At 30.8% G+C, this 23,984-nt stretch overlaps 2 protein-coding genes across 2 annotated transcripts; one reads left to right on the forward strand and one right to left on the reverse strand.

The window, feature by feature from the left end:
• Positions 1-422: 422 nt before the first annotated feature.
• Positions 423-10,535, forward strand: LOC129910737 (putative uncharacterized protein DDB_G0271606). The gene is made up of 2 exons (XM_055988230.1): positions 423-793; positions 9,837-10,535. Exons 1-2 carry the CDS (start codon positions 524-526, stop codon positions 10,413-10,415), a joined length of 849 nt encoding a protein of 282 aa, XP_055844205.1. The 5' UTR covers positions 423-523; the 3' UTR covers positions 10,416-10,535.
• LOC129910736 (circumsporozoite protein-like) lies at positions 5,035-9,468 on the reverse strand. Its single transcript, XM_055988229.1, has 2 exons — positions 9,341-9,468; positions 5,035-5,968 (listed from the first exon to the last, which is right to left on the reverse strand). The coding sequence occupies exons 1-2, from the start codon at positions 9,425-9,427 to the stop codon at positions 5,099-5,101; spliced, it is 957 nt and encodes a 318-aa protein (XP_055844204.1). The 5' UTR covers positions 9,428-9,468; the 3' UTR covers positions 5,035-5,098.
• Positions 10,536-23,984: the final 13,449 nt, after the last annotated feature.

Genomic DNA, 23,984 nt, shown 5'->3' on the forward strand with positions numbered 1-23,984 from the left:
ATTACACTTTTTTTTTTTAATCTTCTTTGGCTTCGAAGTACTTACTTCTTGTTACTTCTTTTTCTGGCCCACATAAAGTTGACAACCCGCCATGAATAAAACAAAAGGCCAATACCCAACAAAACGAAGAACGGTGGGTGGATGGGTAAGGTAAGGTATGAAAACAAATAATAATACATTTCGAAGACTGAAAGAGGGAAGGGTATTTGGTTATCGGAGGGGGCATATAAGTCTGGCTACCAACTCCGACGACGACAACCAGGCTAATTGTCTAGTTAACGAAGAAATAATATAAAACCCACTTGGACGAAGGTGATCAAAGTCAGATACCATTTAAACGTGATTAGCTTAAGTTCACGACACAATAAACTCTTTTATACTTTTTCTTCTGTGATTTCGTTTGTTTTTTTTTTTTGTGTGATTTGTGGCTGATAAAAAAAGTTTTGTTTTTATTTTCTTTCAAATTGAAATCTCCTTATTGCCCTTGAACCAAAAGGATATTTGTCATAAACAAACATATAAAATGTTCTCCAAGCCATCTACACTTTTAATGACGACCTTGGTCGTTCTTGCCGCCATCACATGGAAACCATCAGCTGCACAATTGGCCTTCCACACTGATGCAAATACCAATTCGTTTACTTTGAAAGCTCCAGGCTTACAGCAGTCGTTTACTCGTTATTATGGTGGACAACGTCAGCAAGCTGCCGCTGCCGCGCAACAGCTAAACCAACAACAACCACAACAACAACAACAGCAATTAGCTCAGCAACCTCAAGTTCAACAGCCACAGGTATTATTTACATTTTACCTTATTGAGAAATTAGTCAAAATTAATTGAGGGAATATTGCAAAAGGAATAGGGGTATTTTAGATTTAAGCCCAATCCATATTCATTAAGTGATAGGGATACATTTTGACTAAGGAATATTTGCAACAAGTGATTACTCGGAATAGAATGGTGTTTGTTTTATTGGAAATGGGTATTGACAGGAGGAAGATAGAGTTTATTGAATGCCCTGCCCAAGTTAGTTATTATTTGTATCTATTAAAATGAAACGCTGGCTCTGGTTCTTAGAATTTTCCCACAATCTTAAAATGTACTTCACGTAACCTCCTATTAGTGATGGGAACTATCGAATGATTTGAACTATCAATAGTTAGTAACTGAATGATTTGAACTATCGAATAGTTCATTTATTCATTCATTCATTTATTCATTCGAATACAAACTATCGAATAAAACTATCGAATAAAAACAATCGAATAAAAACTATTGGAATGAAAAAACTATCGTACAAAAAAAATCTATTCGAATAAAAAAACTATTCGAATGAAAATTGTAACTAAATGAATGAATGAATGAATGATTTAAAACTATCGAATAAATGAATATTTTACAACTATCGATAGTTTGATAGTTTTTATTCGATAGTTTCCATAACTACTTCCTATAAGGGTTCTAAAGGTTCTTTAGGAAAGTTAAGTATTAACATGACAAAGAGGGAGGGGGTGAAGGTCAAAAATATACTAAAAAAAATTGTTTGTCGAATATCATCATATGACACATGTTTTCAAGGTATTTTTTGATGCTGAATCTAATGACATAAAAATAAAGTCAATACGATTGCTCTAAGAGAAGTTATAGCCGATGGAAAACAAGGGTGCTTGTTTTTTGACTTCAACAGGTAAAATATAACCGAAACCCATGGGAAAAACATGCTACACTGATGAAATTTGGAATGAAGGTTTTAGATAAAGCAGCGACAAAGGATTACCATAGTTCTTAAAATTATTTTTGGTGAAAGGGTGTTTTTTTGATGGGTTAAGTTGTGTGTGAGGAAGGTATAATAACAGCTTACTTAAATTGTATAAATTTTTAAAACTTGGTGTAAATGTTTTGGTTGGTATAAGAATTAAGAATCTATAAAGTGTACAAAATTATTTTGAGTGAAAAGGTGTTTTTTTTTAAGAAATGATGAAATTCTAAATTAATACCACAAAAACTAGGAAAAAATTGTTACACCAATGAAATTTGGTAAAAATGTTTCATTTACAACAGAAACCATGAACCCGAACAGTCTTTCATCTAGTTTTGATTTTTTTTTTTAATAAATTTTTCAAAAAGTATTACAGTTTTTTGAACTTTTTACTTACAAAAGACATGACATAACGATGATAGAGAATGCCAAAAAAGTACCTATGTAATTCTAATATTTTATAGAATTGCCAAAAATCACATTTTTTGACTTTTAAAAAAATAGTTAATTTTTTTCTAATTATTTTTTTTTTTTGTTGGAAAACGGGTTCCTTTTTTTTAAATTTCGTATTAAGTGCCGATTAATATTTTCTTAAAAATGACATTCCAATTTATTTTTTTATGTTAAAAAAATTGTAAATTTAAATAATTACAATCTTTTCAATAAACAGTTCTAAATATTTAAAGTTTTTGTGGTCAAAATAATTTGAAACTTTATTGAATCAGTTATGAAAACATTTAAAATATTTTTAAAAATTATTGAAGCTCCTTAAAAAATCAATTTATAATTATTATGTATTTATTTATTTATTTTAAATTTTTATTTTATTTGTATTTATTTTAGTTATTATTTTAAAGTATTTCTTCATTATTTTCGTCGCTGTTCATAATATTTTCAATAAAACTTTTAATTTGAAAACTACATTAAAAACGTTCTATGAGCAAGTTCGTGCTACTTCAGTAGTGTCTTTTATTTAACACCAAAGTTGTGAAAATATCAGTTGAAAAAAATGCATTTGGAATAAAAAAAAATATTAATTCTAAGTGAAAAATATTTTCATTAAAAAAAAAATATTTGTTGCAAATAAAAAACTTTTGCATTAAACAAAAAATGTTATTGCAACTGAAAAATTTGCATTGAAAATAAAATTTGTATTGCAAATAAAAATATTTTGTAAAAAAAAAAAAAGCAAATAAAATGAGTTCTGCATTGAAAAAAAATCAATGCAAATTTTTTCTTTAAATATTTGTGGAATTTATTACAATTTAGGCTATTTGACCTATTTCAACTATTATATATAGCCAAGTACCAAGTTCTATGAATATCAAACAAAAAATATTTTATGCTCACATTTTGTAGTGAATTTTTGTTTCAATGCAGAAAATTTTTTTAAGCTATAAAATTTGTTTTTTTTTTCAGTTTGCAATACAAAATTTTTTAATTCATTTTTGTTATTATTCAAAAAAAAAAAAAAATAATAAAAACATAAACACAGACTGTCAAAATATTTCTTAATTTTCTTATTGATTTTAATCGAGCACTGAAAAGTGAAAAGAATTTTTTTTCAATAATGACTCAAGGGATTTTGAAATTAAAAAAAAAAAAAACAAAAAAGAATTGAATTTTTCAATTATTATTATTTTTTTTTTTTTTTTTTTTGAAAAAGGTTCTATGAATTTTCATGAATCTCAGAATCGGACACCAATTTTTGGTGAAAGTTTGTTTAAATTTTTTCAATACATAACATAATTTTATTTTAAAAATGTGTTTTAATAATTTAATAAGTAAATTTTGTATATTTTTTGGTAAATTTGTTATGGGAATAAAGTACCCACCTATTCCTTTATGAAAGTTTGCGAATTTAGTTTTTTTTTTAGTCATAGAACTACTTTTAAACCAAATTACAGAAAATTCAAAACAAGAAGAAGATAAACTCTTTAAAGTAGATTTTAATTTTCGCGATTTTGTTTGTTTAAAATATAATTTTAAATTAAAATTAATTCAAACTTTGAGCCATTTTCTAAACCTAATTCCTTCTAGAATTTTAAAAAAATTAAAAGCCTTCGAGTTCATTTTAAAACGTTTTAATGAAGACTGGTAATAATTTTCTTAAAAAGAACGAAAATTCATCATTCAAAAACGTTGGCAAAAGCCAATTTTTTTTTTTTTTTTTTTTATAAAAATCTACAAAAATTACGATTATTCTTTAAAAAATTAAAATTACTGCTTTAATTATTTTCATTTAAAAAATGCTGGAAGTAAAAATATATAAAAATTTTCAATTAAAAGGTAGACCCATATACCTACCATCTTAAATTCAATAATTTAAACAAAAATCAAATAAAAATTGTAAATAACTAATATACCTATGAGCAATGCAACTTGGTGCTATTCGATTATTTTCCTTCTGCCATATTAAATTTTCACTGTGTAACACTGTCACAACCCACACAGCTAATAACTTCTTTGTAATAATTTTTCTTTCATTTTTAAAAATATTTTATAGGGTCTTATAATTTTTCATGGGTTATAATATTCTGATGTTGTTTGTAATCAGCAAGGAATTTCCTGAGTTATTAAATTGAGGAAGCACAAAAATGAAATGTCTTCTTTTTAATGTGTCCGAAATTTTGTGGATGTTTCTAAGTAAAAGGAAGCTTTTATGAAATTTGTTTAAAGTACCCAGCCATTTTTTGTTTTTTAATACCTTTCCAGACAGGGATATCTCCAAATTTCTTTTTTATCCTTTTAATGCCGGTGATTTAATAATCTTTTTTAAACATATTTTCAAGATAAAATTTAAAATATTTTTTTATTAGAGTAATTGGATGAAAAAACCTTTAAGAGCAGTGAGCCTGTAGAAAAATAAGCATAATCTAAAATCTATTCAACTTTCTTCCCAAAAAAAGGACGACATTTTTTTGGTTATTTAAGGATTCAAAATACAGAGGAACTTTTTGTTTGATTCTTTCATTTTCACAAAGAATGAAAAAGAATGCATTTTCCGTTGCAATCAACAGTCCTTTTATTGTGTTCTTTGAGCGAAGTAATTTAATTTCCTTTGAACTCATTTTGTATTCTTTTACCATGAAAGCTCGTGTAAGCTTAAACTCCTTTTCCTTTGTATTTTTTTTTTATTTTCTTTACTTTTCCATTTTGTTTAAATATATTTTTAATTTAAATGCTGTTAAAGTTTTTAGAGTTTCTTCCATCATGCTAATTGAAAAAAAAATGTAAGGAATATCCGATCATTTTTTTTTTTTTTTTTGTGCAATATAAAAAGGAGCCATTTATTAAGTGTCACAAACATATTTAATCTTTCACAAAGACCAACTTTATTACATGTTTTGATTATCTGTATTATTAAAAATTCGTTGCTTAATACCTTCCACTGCATTCATCATAGCGTCGAGCATGCTCTTCATGATCTGTTTAATCTTCTCACCAAATCCTTCTATCCCTTCGGTTAAAGTATTTCGATTAGGAATAACATCTTCGTTATCATCGTAATCAGGAGAACGTTTTCGCCGCAGAGCATCATCTGGATTACTACCGCCTTCACCGGCTCCACCTGCGCCACCTGCGCCCCCTGCACCACCTGCTCCACCAGTACCATTTTCTCCTTCCCCACCAGCAGCCCCTTCTTCAGCTGGTGAGGGTGTTGTTGCTTGATATGAGCCACATGGTGATCGTTTAGAACGAAATTGATCAGATGGATTTTCGGCGCAACGTTTACGCCGACGAGGAACAACTGGATTACCACCAGCACCTGTGCCTCCGGCACCACCGTCGCCACCTGCTCCACCAGCTCCAGGAGCTCCGCCTCCAGTACCAGTGCCAGCTGCCTCTCCCCCAGTACCGCCAGTACCGCCAGTACCGCCTGCTCCTCCACCACCACCAGCCCCTCCGCCACCAGCAGCTGGTGCAGCTGTTGTTTGTTGACGTCTTCGGAAACATGGCGATCTCTTTGAACGCAAATGATCAGATGCATTTTCTTCTGCAACCGACCTACGTTTTCTTCTACGATCTTCCTCAGAATCATCATCATTGTTTATTAATCCCATTTGACCGTCAAACTTCTTTTCATATTGTAATGGGCCCAAACTTATTTTTTCATCCATACTTCCTTGAGCTTTAGCTTTTTCTGCTAAATCCATTGCCATTCCGATGCCAGCCATTGCACCCATTTGTATTCCATTTGTGATTGACTAAAAATAAAAAGATAAATATAAAATAAGCATTCAGTAGAGACGGAAATACATAAGGAAAAATATTTTGAAAAAAATTAATTACCTACAACCGTTTTCAAAAAATTGATTTTTCAAAAAAAAAAAAAAAAAATGTATGATGAATTTTGTCGCACGTTCGTTTCTATATGTTTTATAATATTTTCTTGAAAACGGCAGACCAATTTTTATTTGAATATGTTAGAAAATTTTTAAATGTACCTGTACCTATAAAAAATTATTTTTTTTTTACTTGGTTTTGTGTAAAAGACCATTTTAAACCGTGTTTAATTAATCATAAAAACTGATGTTATATTTCTTACATTACTTTATGAAATTTCTTTAAAAAAAGTGATGAATTCAAAATTGACTGCTAATCATAATTTGAAAAGCAATATAATTTGAAGACCATTAGGTCAATTCACTGGTCTACAAAATTTAATTTTTTGGTGCGGGCACTTAAATATACTTTTCTATAGTTTTTTGATGTGCTGATCTGAAGTCAGAAATATTCTATCAGCTCCCGTTTTTGAAATATTACCGTTTGAAAGTTAAAAAAAATCGTGTTTTGACTTATTTTGAAGTTAACAAGATTTTCAACACATGAACCAAAATATACTTTTCTGAAGGTTTCCGGTGTGCTGAACTCGAATCCAAAGTCAAAAATATTCTAGCAGTTCACGTTTTTGAAATATTTTTGTTAGAAAATGCAAAAAAAAACGGTTTTTTTACTACTTTTGGTGCTATGCCTTAATTTGAAGAAATTTTTTTTAAATATAAATCATAACGGTTTCTATTTTCGTTCTTTTAAGACCCGTTTAAATCTTTGCAATTTTTTTTTTATTGCGCGAGATATCTTGAAATGAAGTTAGTGTCTTTGGCTTAATTTATCAAAAAATGAGATGAAAATGGTATACATTACAAAATAAGCCATAAAACTGACGATATCTCGAACAATAAAAAAAATATCGAAAAGATTTTAAAAAAATCTTGAAAGAAGGAAAATAGTTCTTACAGAAACCGTAATAAATTGTATTTAAAAAAAAATGTCTTCACATAAAAGCATAACCTCAAAAGTAGTTATGTTTGCATCTTCTAATAGTAATATTTCAAAAACGGGAGCTGATAGAATGTTTTTGACTTCAGATTCGAGTTCAGCACACCAAAAACCTTTAGAAAAGTACATCTTAGTCTCGGCACCAGAAACGTTGTTGACTTGTGATAGTTGTATGACACGCAAAATATATGCAAGCGGAGACCTATCACAAAACGGTCTGTGAAACACCTCCAAATCTTGGACTTAATCACAAAAAACGTTTTTTTTTGTCTTCATTCATTGGCAAAAATTTAGCTTCGTTTACTAATAATATTCATTAAAAAACATGTTTTAAGTTAGGTAAATTCATTAAAACAATGTCAAAGTAAAGAATGTGGAAAAAAAAATCAATATTTTTAAAACTGTAAAGCTTATGAAAATAAATCGTTGGAAAGATCTGAATATAACAGTACTTAAATCGGTTTAAAACTCATGAATTGCCCCTATAAATCTTGTTTGCCCCTATAAATCTTAATTAGCTACCTTGTCGTAATCGTAATTCGTAATTATTGAAGCATTCGACAAGCTCTACAAAACGTGATGGATTTTCGTCGGAGTAGTTTTTGAGTGTTACAAATACAGTGTCATTAATGACAAGATTAAATGAAGAAAAAAAAACATAACAAATAATAATATTATCTCAAAATACAAATTTTCAATCTTTAAAAATGTTTTCATCTTTCAATGTTTTCAGTCGTCAAAAAATATGCTCTGATTATTTGATGTGTTAATAGGACAGATACAAATTGTGCAAAACCAAATTTGCAGGTTCAAGGAACTGACCCCTTGGTGCCCGAAAACGGTGCAAATTTAGGATTTTTTTTTAAGTTTTTATTCGTATAATAGTATTAAACCTGGGAAAGGTTTTTTAGTAAGAAATTAAAAAAAAAAAAATATTAAAGCATTATTTTACCAAAAAATAGTTTAAAAAATCTCAGAAAAAAATTTTTGGAAAAGAAAAATACATAGTTTTGAAATTGCACTAGTAGTGGAGTAACTAAAGCAAATTATTAGGGAACCCGGCCGAAAAAATTGTTAATTTTTTTTCAAAACTTCTATTAAAAAAAGTTCTTCGAAAATGAAATACTTTTTATTTTTTTCATAAATTGTAATACATATTGATATATTTTATATATATATAAATATTTTATAATTTCAAATAATAAAAAATGTAGCCTTAAAAAATTGAAAAATAAATGCATTTTATGTGACGAAAAAGTTTTAAAAGATCATTTTAACATTTGTTCAATAACTTTTTTTTCAAAACTCTGACTTTAATTACCATTTTTTCAAAACCGCTTTCCTCAATTTACTTAATTTTAATTTTTACGAATATGGGTAAGCTTCTAGCTTTTTAAAAATGTATATTTAGATATTGTAGGTGTTGCCGTTGTGTTCAAATATTTCTTTTTTGTGTTTGAAGTCAATTTGTGAGAAAATTGCATTTATCGACTAAACGAGGGAAGATTGTCCTTCGTTCCTATATAATTGTTTTCCTTTAATTGCCTAGACAATCTTTTAGCATTAGTAAATAAATGAAATTTAAGCAAAATTTTTGGAATTTTTTTTTTTTTTGTTCACAAAAATGTTCAAATAAATTTAAAAAATCAAAACGGCAACAGCGGTAAATTTTAATCTATAAACCCTAAAGTATTTTTAATTACCGACGTTTGAAAAAAAAAGATCATCAAAATCAGAGCTGTTCGGCCGGGTTCCCTAATATTGTCATTTTTTTAGCTTTAGTTACTCTTCTATAGCATTTATATTTATTAATAAAATTAGATACACAGGTAGACAATTTTTTTTTAACCAGCGCTGAAATCCGTCGTTTTAGAACCAAACGGCGTTCTTCAATTGAAGCACCCGAGCTGTTTAATAGCATAAAAGGGCAATTCATACATGTCACAAAGTCATAAATTTTTTTTTAATTCGAAAAAAAAACTCTTTAAATATTTCTTCTTTTTTTACATTCTGAGGCATACAGAAATAAATCTTTTAACTAAATTTTCAAAAAAAATGGTCTAAAGTTTTTGAAAAACTATTTGTATGAAAACTAAAGAAGTTTTCTTCTTATACAAAAATACTCCTCTCAGCATTAAAAAATTCTATATTTCACAGACAGTTTTCAGAAGATAGGTTTATTTGTTTAATTAAAAACCGCATGTATAGGTATTTCACAGAATTGTTTTGAGCTTCGTTAACCACATTGTAGGTACACTAAAACAACACAAAATTTAAACACACAAAAACCAACCTACATCCATGTCCATTGGAACAGATTTAACAAACACCGTCAGTAATCCAAAGATCACGAAAATTTTATTCCATATTGCACGTAACTCCATTAATTAGCTCTTGTCAAGTTCACTTTTTAAAATTATTCTATATTCCAAACTAATCCAATATTCCATTTAGTACGTTCTATATATACTACTTCCACGGAATTTCACTGTTCTGTATAACATCGTTCTGAAACATTTGTGTTCAATCGCATTTAGTTTCCTGTTTCAAAAAAAAAAAAAAAAAAAAAAAAAGGTAACTAATTGCAAAATCTTGATGTGATAAGGTTTGCATGTATGTCGTCGTAATATTTATTGACCATCAAACAATGAACATTTATCCAATTATCAATTTTTGTTTGTTGAATTTTTTTTTCATTCTATTGCACATTGAAAAGTATTTTTTAATTACCTTCTTAATTATATGTCATGCAATAAAACGTAACAAAATGTATAACTTTTTTTTCTATTCTAGTTTGCTGCATCACCACAAGCTTACAATGGATTCCAACAGCAACCTGCTCAATATCAACCAGCTCAACAAGCTGCTACAACAACATACTATCCTCAGCAACAAGCTGCTGCACCACAACAGCAACAATATCAGCCACAACAATATCAACCCCAGCAATATCAACCGCAATATCAAGGTGCTTTTGGTCAACAATACCAACCACAATATCAACAACCCGCTTACGCTCAGCCCCAGGCTCAGCCTGAAGCTCAACAGCCTCAAGATCAGCAACAATATTTGACAGCACAACAATATGCTGCCTACTTGCAACAACAGCAACAACAATCTCAATATTACAACCAAGCTGAAGCTATTACACCTCAACAGCAACAACAACAATTGCAACAACTTCATCAATCTCAATATAACCAGCAACCTCAGCCAACTGCTGCTGCACAACGTGCTGCAACAACATCAGCTGCTCCAGCTGAAAATACTGCTGAAACCACCGAAGCTAGTCAATTGGGAATTCAATACTCGCCATCAAACCAGGTTTCACATGTCAAGTTTTCCAGCGGTGGATTGAATTATAATTTTTAATGAGTTCTTCAAGAAGATGTCTACAAGAGAAGAAAATTTTGGATAGAAAACATTTTGGAATCAAAAACTTTTGTTTAGGAATATCTTAAATGTGTCAAAATATTTATTAAATTAAAATTAAAATTATCATTAAAATTAAAAACAAATAATGCCATGAATAAAAAAAAAAATATTTTAAAAATAAATTCTTTATATCCTTTTCCCTATTATAAAAAATTGGTCATAGATAAAGGGTAAAAGGGTGTTTTTTTCTCTACTAAATGTTCTCTAAAAATTTCTTGGGAGGTTGTTTTTCCTTGCAGCAAATTCAAGCAAAATATCGAAGAATGTGTTGGTCACTGTGGCGTATGAGTTATATATGTATTTTACGTGATAAGGTCTTATAAATCGACGAAAAAGTAACACCATTTTCTCCCGTTCCACTGAAATTTTTAGCAGTTTGGCATAGTTTGCAATTCAAAATAAACTATTAGACATACAAAAATATAGCTTATTTGAAAGGTTATAACCTAAAGGAGAATATTGATAAGGGATTTTTAAAAAATCAATCATTAAATAGTGTAGGTTAGGGTTAGGTTAGGAAAAGTGGTGATTTTTTGCATTCCTTTAAGTTTTTTGGTTAGTCAAAAATTTTCTTACCCATAAACTTACCAAAAAACTTAAAGGAATGCAAAAATTATTTGCGATTTGCCATGAAACCCAAACGAACATAAGATTTTTTTTTCATAGAGAATATTCACCAAACATGTTGAATTGATTTTAGGATTTCTCGGAGAAGAAAAGCGATATCGAAATGATTTGAACGGATTTTAAAAGAAGAAACTTAGTTCTTTAAGAAACCGCTACAAATGTAATTATAAAAAATTATCACGCAAGATGACATAACATATAGAGAAATCGAATTGGGCAGACAAAATTAACGGACTTAGATTCGAATATCTGAAGATCTAAAAATGCCACTAATTTGATTGAAATGCCGTTAAAAAGAGGGATATTTTTTCTAAAAATAGAGCCATTATTTGAGTTTCTACCATTATTATTAACAGAGTTATTAACAAAAACGTGTGAAAAAGTACGTAAAAGTACGTTTTTTCATAACTTATTAAGCTCATAAAAAACGAATAGCTCGATAGAAAATTTTAAAAAGCTTTTTTCTTACTATTTAGATCCCAAGGAACATTTCTGCATCAAAACATATGGAGTGCAAGACACTTCGAGTAGTGTCGCGTTCAAACGACCCGTGCCACCAGTGTAGAAAGTAGGTACTGTGATCTAAGTTTGAAATTTTTAAATAGTTGGCTTTTAAAAATTCTAACTTTTTCTGTAAATGCCAGACAGACATGATTGAAGTAAATATTTTGAGCTAAAATAATAACCTTTCATATGATATGTATTATATTATAGGTTGTCATATAAAAAAAATAGATATAAGGGTAATGGAAGAAAAAAGTTTGATTTTTGCTTTTTTCATGATTGTTTTCAATAAATTTCACGGTTCAAAAAGATTTTTTATTAAGTTTGATGAATTTTTCCGAAGATTTTTGGGGTGTTAAACTCGAATACTCGAGTTTTCGAGATATTCCCGTTATAAAATCTCAATAATCGATTTTTCGCTACTTTTTAAGCATTTCCCTAGCTAACAGTGGTTTTTTTTTCAGGAACATAACAATATTTTTTCCTGCAGGTCATGGGTGAACTCGAATCCGAAATCAGAATGATTTCAATCAGCTTGCGTTTTCGAGATATTTCTGTTATATGATCTATATTATAGATTTTATGCAAATTTTTAATCTACAGTGGTTTCGTATCAGGAAGAAAACAATACTGTTTGTGTTTATTCTTGGGAGTTTTTCGTAAGCAGTTAGTTCAAGAAAAATATGGTAGGATTTTCACTGTGGCGTATGTGTAACATTTTTTTTTTTTTATAAGAGAAAAATCCTTTATAGCATCCTTCCTTCATAGGTAATGTATCCCATGTATTTTCAAGTGTCTCGGCATTCTGTTTCAGAGTTGTTTGTGTTTATCTCTCGCCCTTAGTGTGCGTGTCCGTCTTCATTTGACCATTTGTTTACGTACTAGATGTGAGATCTTCACTTGTCGTCGTAGATGCAAGTTTAAGGTTGCTGTTCATCTCTATGCAATGCTCATTTACGCTCATGGTATTTATTATGTTACAATGACGCCATCAGCGTTCTCAAAATTATTCTCTGTTTGTTATTATTGATACTAAGAAGTGTTTTTGTCCTTAACTTAAAACAAATGTCTTCCCCATGCATTCTATGAAATTTAATCAGTTTTGTTTTGATTAATTTCAAAACAAACATAATTGTATAGTTTGTAAAGTAAACAACTGAATATTATTTTTGAGGTGGAGATCTTGAACATACACAAAATCAAAACATAAACTTCAAATGCAAAATGCATCAATAAATTTCAATTTATTTTCAACAAATTCCAAATAAAGGAATATGATGATGATGGATAAGTTTAAATTGAATTATTTTCAATAAAGTGCATTTGACACACATGCCATTCTGCAGATCCATTAAAATAAAGTGGTTTTTAAATTTTGCTGCACCTTTAATAGAAATGATTTTATTTTGAAAGTGAGTGGTGACAAGGTATAAAAGAAAAAATCATTAAAATAAAATTTAAGTGAAAGTTATACAATATACGCTCATCAAGACATGTACATGTACATGGTTTAAATCAATTAAAATTACTGATTTGAAACGTTACTTTGAAAAATATTAACACGCTAATATTGATATCAAAGATTAGTATCAGAAACTATGTTCAAACATTATGAACATAACAAATCTATAGATAACCCAATGTGTATGTGAAATAAAGATAAGACAGATTACCCTAAGCATACACTGACGGTTATCTACAGATAAATTACATAAGTAAGAATAGATAGATAAGAACATAGACATTAAGAATAGAAGATAAGACTAGAAAATTGTATATATATAGTAGGAACGTAGTGAAATAAAATTAGTATTCATTCGACTTACAACCGAGTTTTACTCAATCATTTGGTCCTTCGAGCTATATTAAAAATTTTCCCCCACCAGTGGTAAGAGATTTTTAATAAACGAACGAGTGAAGTTTAGCGTTATCAGAGCTACAAATACTGATAAAGTAAAATTAGCGTTGTCAGAGCTACAAATACTGACAAGTACCAAAAAATATATAAAGTGAAAATTAGCGTTGTCAGAGCTACAAATACTGACAAGTAAAAAAAAATCATATTCAGTGAAAAATCATAACAAGTAAAAAAAAAAAAACAAATTCAACAATGTCATCAGAGCATTTAAAAGTAATTGAAAAACAGGTTGAAATATTAAAAAACCTGGAAAAGTTATTAAAAGATGGAGAAAGTGTAACAACACGCAGCAAAAACCAAGAAATTCTTGTCTATGCTGAAAAGAATCTTCAAGCATTCAAGGAAAATGACAAGCTACTTCATAAGCTTGGTGTTATTGATGTTCCCTATTTTAAAGAACAATGGATGAAAGGAGCAGAGAACTACTTTCAGAAAATTCAAAATTTGCTGAAAAACAAAGATCTGGACAGTGTAGAACAAGGCATAAGCGAAGCAATGTTAGCTAGCAAAATAGCAGAAATAAAAACTGTTAATCAGCAGCTAGCCACTGGACTAGACTTGCAGCAAAAACAAATGAATGAGATCATGATGAAAACAATAACAAATCATGAAACTCAAATAGATTTAACGAAATTACGTACAATAATGGAAAGTTTAAAAAAAACAATAGACGAGGCGAAACTTGAGGCAATTTCCCATCCTCATACAAAAAACATATGGATTGGAAAATTGAAACGGTGGAATGACCGACTGCAAGTTGAGCTGTCTAAGATGAATCCAATACAAGAAGAGGAATTCAGAGAAGAAAATTATATAATCGAGTTGGAAGAAGATCTGAAATTACTTCTTTTCAAGTTGGAAGAAAAACATGAGAGCATAAAATCTGATCCATATGCAAATATATTAACACAAAGTCCAAAAATTGAACTGCCTAAATTCGATGGAAAAATTGAAGAGTGGAAGATATTTTCCGACCTCTTCATAGATTTGGTTCACAATAAGAATAATGTGCCAGATTCTGTGAAATTAAATCACTTGCGATCGTGTATAACCGGTGATGCTCGAACTTCTATTGCTAGCCTAATACAAGGATCTTCGGCAAACTATAATGAAGCATGGAAGACTCTCGTCAGAAGGTACGAAAATAAAAGAATCAACTTCTCCACGCAATTGAATTACTTGCTGGACATGCCAATGATGAACGCTACATCACCTTCTAATGTTAAAAAGCTTCACGATGCAGCAAAGGAATGTATTTACATCATCACATCGACAATAGGCAAACATAACAATGAAAACGATGAAATATTTGCTCACCTACTCCTTCGAAAATTTGACAAGGAGGGCTTACAGTTATATGAGCAACACATCAAAAAACCAAGCCAGATACAAAAACTGGAGGATGTTATGGACTTCCTTGAGCAATTATTTCAAACCCTTGAATCTCAACATCAAACAATGACTCGAAACAAAGAATACAAAAAACAAAGTGGGAATTCTCAATCAGACAGAAGAGAGTGGAACTGTGATTTCTGCATGCAGAGTGGTCATCGAATTTATTATTGTGAGAAATTTTTAAACACCGAGATTCCCAATCGTTTAGCATATGTACGCAATAAGCAAATATGCAGTATATGTCTTAAACACAGTGCAGAAACCAAATGCTTCTCTCAAATAAAATGTAAGAAGTGTAATAAATCGCATAACACTCTACTACACAACGAAAACTACCAAACGAAGAAAAGGGTCGAGGGAAATCAAAACAAAAAATTGAGCCCCTCAGACAACAACAATAAAAAAGAAAAATCATTATCATCCCTGATGGTAAAGAAGATAGAGAGTCCAATGGTAATATTAGCTACAGCACAGATATCAGCCACATCGTCAAATGGTGAAACATGTCTATTTCGGGCATTGATTGATCAAGGTTCTCAAATATCAATGATATCTGAGGAAGCAGCGCAGATCCTCTCCTTGCCAAGGAAAAGAATAAGTACAGAATTAACTGGACTCTCAGATGCAGCAGTGGGTACATCAAAATCAAGAGTGTATTTAGAGATAAGACCAAGATTTATGAGCAACAACAAAATGCAAGCAGAGTTTTTGGTATTACCAACCCTTATAAAACCACTACCTGACGAATCATTTGAATTTAATAAAAATGAGTGGGAAAACTATATTCTGGCAGATCCAAACCTGAATACAAAAGATCGTATTGACATTATCATCGGAAGTGACTTATATCCAAAGTTAATTGAAGAAGGAGTAAGGAAGCACAATGGCATCGTGGCACAAAATACGATTTTCGGGTGGGTAGTTTCCGGCTCACTACACGAGAAACGACAATGTGGCAAAATCATGTCAGCGGTTACTTCATCGATGGAGAGGTTCTGGGAGATAGAAGAAATAGAAAAAGACAAAAGAATAAAAGAAATCATAAGAGAAGAATTTTATGTTGACGACTTAATGACAGGTGCCAACGACGAAGACGAATGCAGATACATAATAAGAGCAGTAAGTGAAAATCTTTCAAATGCTGGTTTTCAATTACGAAAATGGTCTTCAAACAATCAAAATTTGCTGACTGGCATAATGTCGAATGATGAGCAAAAAATAATTAATGTCAAAGAAGGCGACACTATGAAAACATTGGGACTTCACTGGGATCCAGATCAAGATGAGTTCCGATTTGTTATAGATTCATCTAAATTGAGCATTTCAAAAACCAAAAGAAATGTGTTATCAAATATTGCAAAAATATTCGATCCTATTGGATGGCTTGCTCCAGTTACGATAAGAGCGAAAATATTCATACAAAGATTGTGGCAATCAAACTATGACTGGGATGATGAACTTGATGAAATCATGAAGGCAGAATGGATGACCTTTCAACAAAACTTACAAGAAATCAAATTAATTAAAATCCCACGATGGATATTTAATGACGAAGCAGGTCCAATAGAAATACATGGATTTGCGGATGCTTCAGAAAAAGCATATGCAGCTGTCATATATGTTAAAACAAATATGACAATTAAAATACTAACAGCCAAAACCAAGGTGGCACCCATCAAAAATAAAAAAACTCTTCCCAAATTAGAGTTATGTGCAGCTCAACTACTTGCAAGGTTACTCAACAAGATAAAAAAGTATTTCTCAAATGATACAAAATACTATGGGTGGAGTGACTCCACTATTACGTTGTGGTGGATAAAAAACAACAAGAGCAAAGAAAAGTTTATACGAAGCAGAGTAGCTGACATCAAGAGTCTAATGGATAAAATCGAATGGCTGCATTTAAATTCGAAAGACAACCCAGCCGATGTTGCATCACGTGGCATATGCCCTTCAAAAATTGCTGCACACGAACTATGGTGGACAGGTCCGCAGTGGCTGAAACAATCAAAACATCATTGGCCGCAACAGCAACACTTGGCACCATCAACAGATTTAAGAACGATGTCAACATTACAATGCAAGAAACATTTTGTATCGAATTTAATCGAACGATTATCGAACATCAACAAAATTGAGAAAAGTGTTGCATATGTGCTTCGTTTTATTCGGTGGTTTCGATACAAACAAATAACGCCAGGATCAATAACTGTATCCGAACTGTCACAGGCGAGAATTTTAATCATCAAACAACAGCAAAAAATTCTATTTTGCAATGAATTACAAAAAATTGAAAACAAAAAGGATATTCCTTTGAGCAGCAAAATAATTCAAATGAAACCTTACCTAGATGATGAAGGAATCTTAAGAGTGGGTGGAAGGCTTAAGTATGCAAGGTTACCTTTGAACCAGAAACACCCAATAATACTGGATAAATGTAAACTAGCCAGTTTAATCGTTAAAGAAGCACATGCAGCTACACTACATGGTGGAAATTCGGTGATGGAAGCATATATTAAAAGAAGATACTACATAATTGGTATCAAAACACTAATAAGAAGATGTTGTCGTAGTTGTCCGATTTGTATTCGATACAACAGTAGCGGTGCGAACCAAATAATGGGAGATCTACCAAAGCAAAGAACTACAGTTTCTCCACCATTTCTACATGTTGGGGTCGACTATGCTGGACCAATATTGATGCGAACATCAAGAGGTCGAGGACAGAAAGCGTACAAGGGCTACATAGCAGTTTTTGTATGCATGGCTACTAAGGCCATTCATTTAGAACCAGTGAGTGACCTTACAACAGAAGCATTCAGGGCAGCTCTAAGAAGATTTTTTGCAAGACGTGGCAAAAGTGCTCATATATATTCAGACAATGGGTCTAATTTCATTGGAGCGAATCGATGTTTAGACCAAGAATTCAAGAACGCCATCAAAAACAACGCGTCACTCGCTTCAAGGTTAGCTGAAGACAAGGTGGAATGGCATTTCATCCCACCCGCAAGTCCTCACTTTGGAGGGCTTTGGGAAGCAGCCGTCAAATCAATGAAACACCATTTAAAACGAATAATGGGAGAATCTAAATTAACATTTGAAGAGATGACAACATTGCTATGTCAGATAGAAGCAATATTAAACTCACGTCCCTTATGTGCGATGGGTAATGACATAGACAGCATTGATGTATTATCACCTGGACATTTTTTGGTGGGACGTCCTTTATTGGATTCCCCTGAATCAGGAGAACTTGAAAAAATTGGGTCCCTAGATCGCTGGAAACTGGTGCAAAAATTAAAACGAGACTTTTGGCAAAAATGGAAGGACGAATACTTGGTGTCTCTTCAAAAACGTACCAAGTGGAAGTCTGAAAAGAAGAATCTGGAGGAAGGTGCAATCGTTATTATAAAAAACGAAAATACCCAACCGTCGAGGTGGCCCATGGGACGCGTTGTTGAAGTCCACAAAGGGTCAGACGGCAATGTACGAGTCGTTACACTAAGAACAAAGGACGGACTCTACAAAAGACCAATACATAAATTATGTCCACTCGAGACTTCTGAAGAAGAATCGGAGAGTAAAATTTCACAGCAAACATGCCAGCTCACCCGTTTAAAAGAATATAATGGATCAAAAAACACACAAGTTAATGGAATTAAATTTTTGATGTTGATGTTATTAGTATTAATTGCATTTGGACGAGCAAAGAGTTCAACAACCAATATGAGCACAACACCTGATATGACAATTAAAAACTTAGACGAAAATGTGGGAATTTACTTAGACCCAATCGGAAAAATGGATGTGGTGGCATCAAAATGGAGACTTGTAGTTTACTACGATTTAGATTCATATATTGAAGAAACCAATAATATTTCAAGCTACATAACTAAACTACAAGACAAGTGTTCCAAAATGTTCTACTTCAGCGAGCAGTGCAGTTTAATAACAGCAAACTTAAAGAGAAGATATGAAGTACTGTCTGAAAATAACAAACTATTAATAATAACCAACAGGGTAAAAAGAGCTCCACTTGAATTTGTTGGTTCACTCTACCACATTTTATTCGGTATTATGGACAGTGATGACAGAGAATCTTTAGAAGAAAACATGAAAAATCTTTTGGACAACCAGCATGAACTGGATGGCTTAAACAAGAGGCAAACATCACTGGTAAATGCTACAGTAAATGTCTTAAAGAAAACGACAGACGAAGTAAACGACCAATTTGTAAGAATCAATGGTCAAATTAATGAAATACGCAATACGACACTTCAAGCTCATAATGCATACAAAGCAGGAATGATATTTCAGTTAGCAGCAATGCAACTTGATGCAATGTTAAGTGAATGTAATGATGTGCAAATGGCAGTTATAAGCATCCTCATTGATGTTAATAATCACCATATAAATCCGTTGTTATTAAAACCATCCCAACTACAAGAAGAGATTCACAAGATTCGGAATAAAATCTTAGGGAAGTTTCGTTTACCTGGTGATGGTACAAAAAATGGATTGAAAGAAACATTTCGCCAAATGAAAGCGAGGGGATTCATACTTGGCCGGCGTTTAGTAATAGACGCGGAGATTCCACTACTTCACTCAGAAGCATCGGACGTTTTTCGGGTAATTGACGTGCCAATACGTCAGGGAGATATTATTGTGACACCAAAAATATACACCGAAATACTTGTCTTCAACTTCCAATTAGACGCATACAATCTAATGAGTCAGGCACAACTAAATCTCTGTCTAAAAAACGAAGAAACGCACTATATTTGCCATGGTAATTGGCCATGGAAAACTGCAGCAGATGGATCATGTGAGATATCACCAATAAAGAAAGCAAAAACAGCAAGCTGTCATTTTGAACGAGTTGGTCAGCAAGACAAATGGATTCAGTTGACTAAACCAAATACATGGTTGTTTAAACAATTTACGACCACGGCTATTCATATAAGCTGTGGAAATTCTGAGCACAAATTGGTTAAGCTTCCAGCACAAGGGCTTCTAACATTAAGGCCACAATGCACGGTTAGATACAACGGAGGTTTCCTTACTTCACCGCAACAAGTTAAGTCTGAAACCATCAGCCATTTCGAGGAACAGACGATATGGACGAAGGCACTGGACGAAGTTGCAGAGGAAAGAATTAAACCTATACAGGCAACTATAATAAACAACAAGAATGAACTACTCAAAATTCAACGAGACTTGGAAAGGTTCAAGAGGGAAAACATTCACCTTAAGGGCTTGGACCTTCACCACATAAGCGGTCACAGCGGATTTATATTAAGTTGCATTTTGGTTATTATTTTAGTAATCTATATAGTACGAGGCATAATATTCAGGAAAAGAATTTTAGCCCTTTCTGTTGGCCCGCAGAATGTTCAAACATTATGAACATAACAAATCTATAGATAACCCAATGTGTATGTGAAATAAAGATAAGACAGATTACCCTAAGCATACACTGACGGTTATCTACAGATAAATTACATAAGTAAGAATAGATAGATAAGAACATAGACATTAAGAATAGAAGATAAGACTAGAAAATTGTATATATATAGTAGGAACGTAGTGAAATAAAATTAGTATTCATTCGACTTACAACCGAGTTTTACTCAATCAAACTATATATTAGGACCACATCAACAGTTGACAGTGTTTTTTGGAATGTCTTTTTTCTCCGTGGAATCATACCTAGGGTTTTCAAGACAAGTTCAAACTTTATATGCTTTGATTTGACCCAAGTTCAATAAAGATAATTTAGCCCTATCTTATTTGTGGGAAAAAAAATATTACTTTAAGATTAATGTGGATTGAGAATTTTTAAGCATTCAAAGCTTCAGTTGTGCTGAAATAGAAGTTTTAGAGGCGTTTGAATTTATTTTACTATGCTCATCTAATTTTCAAGAAAATTCAGGGACTTGTTTCGAAAATATTAATTTTTCAAAAAAAAAATATTTTTTAGAAAAATTACTTTTTTTTTTTTAATTTCTCTAAATTTTAAAATAAGGGATACTAAAACATTTTTATACAAAATTTTTTTTTGTTGAAATCGCTAAATCTGTAACGAGAAGCCAGGAATAAGGAAACTGGTTACATCGTTATATTGAAGTTTACAAATTATTTTTTTAAAAAACAAATTTTTCCTTTAGAGAATCACTTGTAGCTAGGGTTGCCAACCGTACTCTAAAAAAGAGTATTGTATTTTCGACCTTATAATTTCTAAATTTGAACAATTGTAATTTAGAGAGTACAAAACATTATAATTTTGGTCGTTGTTTTAGTATAGCCTACTTGTTTTGTTTGTTTCTTATTCAGACTTAAATTTTAATTTTGTTCAAATTCTATTTTGGAATGAAATTGAATCAAAGGAAGGAGTAAGCTTTTTTCAAAAACTTAAACTTTGTTTTTTTTTTTATAGAAAAAAAAAAAATAAATCGCAACTGATGCTATTTTTCTTGATCTTGCATGTAACTTTTGCTATTATCAATATAATTCATCGAAATAAAAAAATTTATAGAATATTAATACCTTGATTTTTACAAAAAAAGGTTTTTAATATTAAAGAAAAATGTTTAAAAAAGATTTTTTTACTTTTTCAGAAATATTAGTTTAATTTTTTTTTTATTAAAATTTTATTCTCTATTTTACTTTGTTTTGTTTAAGACCTTAAAACATGAGATTTTTTTCTTGTAAAAATTGAAGTTATTTATGTTTGAGTAAAGCTTCTTACCTATTTCTTTTTATTTCGATGAATTATATTGGTAACTGCAAAATTTGTGAGCTATACACTATCTGTTCTTGCAACTTCAGCATTCACTGAGAGAATATTTTGGGTCATGAATATGAAGTGGTGAGATGAGAGGAATAGGGCTTCATCAAATTGATTAAAAATGAGCTCTTAATTTATATGAATTTTGAATTCGAACGTTTATTTTAAAAATAACAAAAATATTGTTATATACTGCAAGAAGCACCAAAAAATACATTTTCAAGACTTGAAATAAATGGTAGGTACTCTTCTTTTTTCAAATGTACTCTTTTTTTTCGTCTCTGAAATCAAATATACTCTATTCCTTCTTAAAAAAGTTGGCAACCCTACTTGTAGCTCTTATTTACCAAGTTTAAAGCAAATTGCCTCAATGGTTTGGGATCTGGCTTGGCATAAAGACATACCTACATTAACTTTACCTACCTATTATTTAACCGATTTAAACAAAAACATTTATACTGAAGCATTTGAGGAACATTTAAGTTTATAAAAAAATTATAAAACAAAATTTTGGGTTTTTAGTTTTTTTTTTTTTAATGGCCTTGTGAATTTTCATGAAATTTTGTTTTTAGTGTCAACTGTCAAATAATAATTTCTTAAGAATGACATACCAATTATTTTTTTACTTGCTCTATAGGGCACGAATTGGTTTCGTGTCGAAAAAAAAATTTGACGTTTTAATCAAAACCAACATTACGATAATGGAGAATTCCAAAAAAGTAGGTCTCGCAATTCCGTCCGTGCGTCTGTGCGTCTATACGTCCATCTGTACAAATTTCCACAGCCTAAACGGGTGGACGGATTTTCTTCAAATTTGGTACAGATGATTTTTATGGAATTCTGAAAGTTGGTTTTTTTTTGTTTTTTATATCTCGCTTAGAAAGTGTACCTCCGATACAAATTTTTCAAAATTTTGCCCTAAATGTCGGCTTTTCCCCAACATCAACAAATTTTTTTAACTTTATATAGAGGCAGCTCTTAAAATCTACAAGTAAACTAACATAAAAGTGTTTTAAACTGCAAGAGCAAGTACGTGCGACCCCAGTCGTGCATTTTATTTTTAATGGTTGAAAGTTTTTATTTATAAAAAAAAAATATTTTTAAAAAAGTATTTCCAAAGATTTAAATGAAAAACTCTAAAAAATTCTGTGGTGTAAAGTCAATCCAATGACATACTACGTTTCAATGTTTAAAAAGTTCAAATTGATATTTTTGTAATTTTTATTTTTAAACCAAGTTTTATTTGTTTTACAATTCTTTAATTGTTTTTTTCTTTTTTCAAATAGGAAATTATTCTTTAATATATTTAAAGCAGTTTTAACAAGAGCAAGTACAAAAACGTGTGACCAGTCGTTCACTGCGAATAAAAAAAGATTCATTTAAAAAATTTGTTAAAAAGTCTTCATCAAACTTTAGCACCATTTGATTTTGATGTGCTCATCCAAAGATTTTTCTTTGAACTTTTGTGCAATCAAACTATGCATAACAAATTTAAAACTTCGAGTATTCAAAAGTTTTTTTTTTTTTTTGAGTAATAATTTTTTTGTTATTTTAAAAATGATTTCTTAAATAAATTTGGACTTACAACAATTCAAAGGTGACCCCGAAAAAGTATTCAGGTATTTATTGCTGATTTATTCAGATTGGTCATTTACTAATCAAGATATATGTAGGTCGCATACTAAGTTTACTTATAAAAAAAAAAAAAAAAACAAAAACAAAAAAAAACTTTGAAAAATCAAATCTCGAAAACAACTTTCTTAAATGTGCCCATGATTATGAAAGTGGACTAAGTCACTTTTTGCATTGTTTGAAGAAAAACTTACATAATAATTTTCTTATAACGATTTAATTATATTTCTTTTATGAAATCACTAGAGGAGCAATAATGAAGTTAATTTACTGCAATTTAGCTTTCAAATAAAATTTACCCTTTAAATAATAATTATTTTTAGGTTAGATTTGATGCCATTTTTAGGAGTGACTTAGTCCACTTTCATAATTGAGGGCACAAATAATGATTAAATAATAATGATTTTTACTTGCCAAAAAAATATTTATAAAAATTAATTTTTTTTTGAAAAAAAAAATGACTGTAACCAGTGGCGTACGTTGAGTCGTCGGGGCCCCGGGGCAAGACTAAGTTTTGGGGCCCCTTTAATATTTATGGGCTCCTTAGATACAAAAAAGTACGTATACGCCATACATTTTTTTTGTATGGCTTATTTATTTTTAGGTTTATTTTAATCATTTAATATATTCGTAATGCACTTTC

The sequence above is a fragment of the Episyrphus balteatus genome, chromosome 2 (genome assembly GCF_945859705.1).
Source record: "Episyrphus balteatus chromosome 2, idEpiBalt1.1, whole genome shotgun sequence".
NCBI lineage: Eukaryota > Metazoa > Arthropoda > Insecta > Diptera > Syrphidae > Episyrphus > Episyrphus balteatus.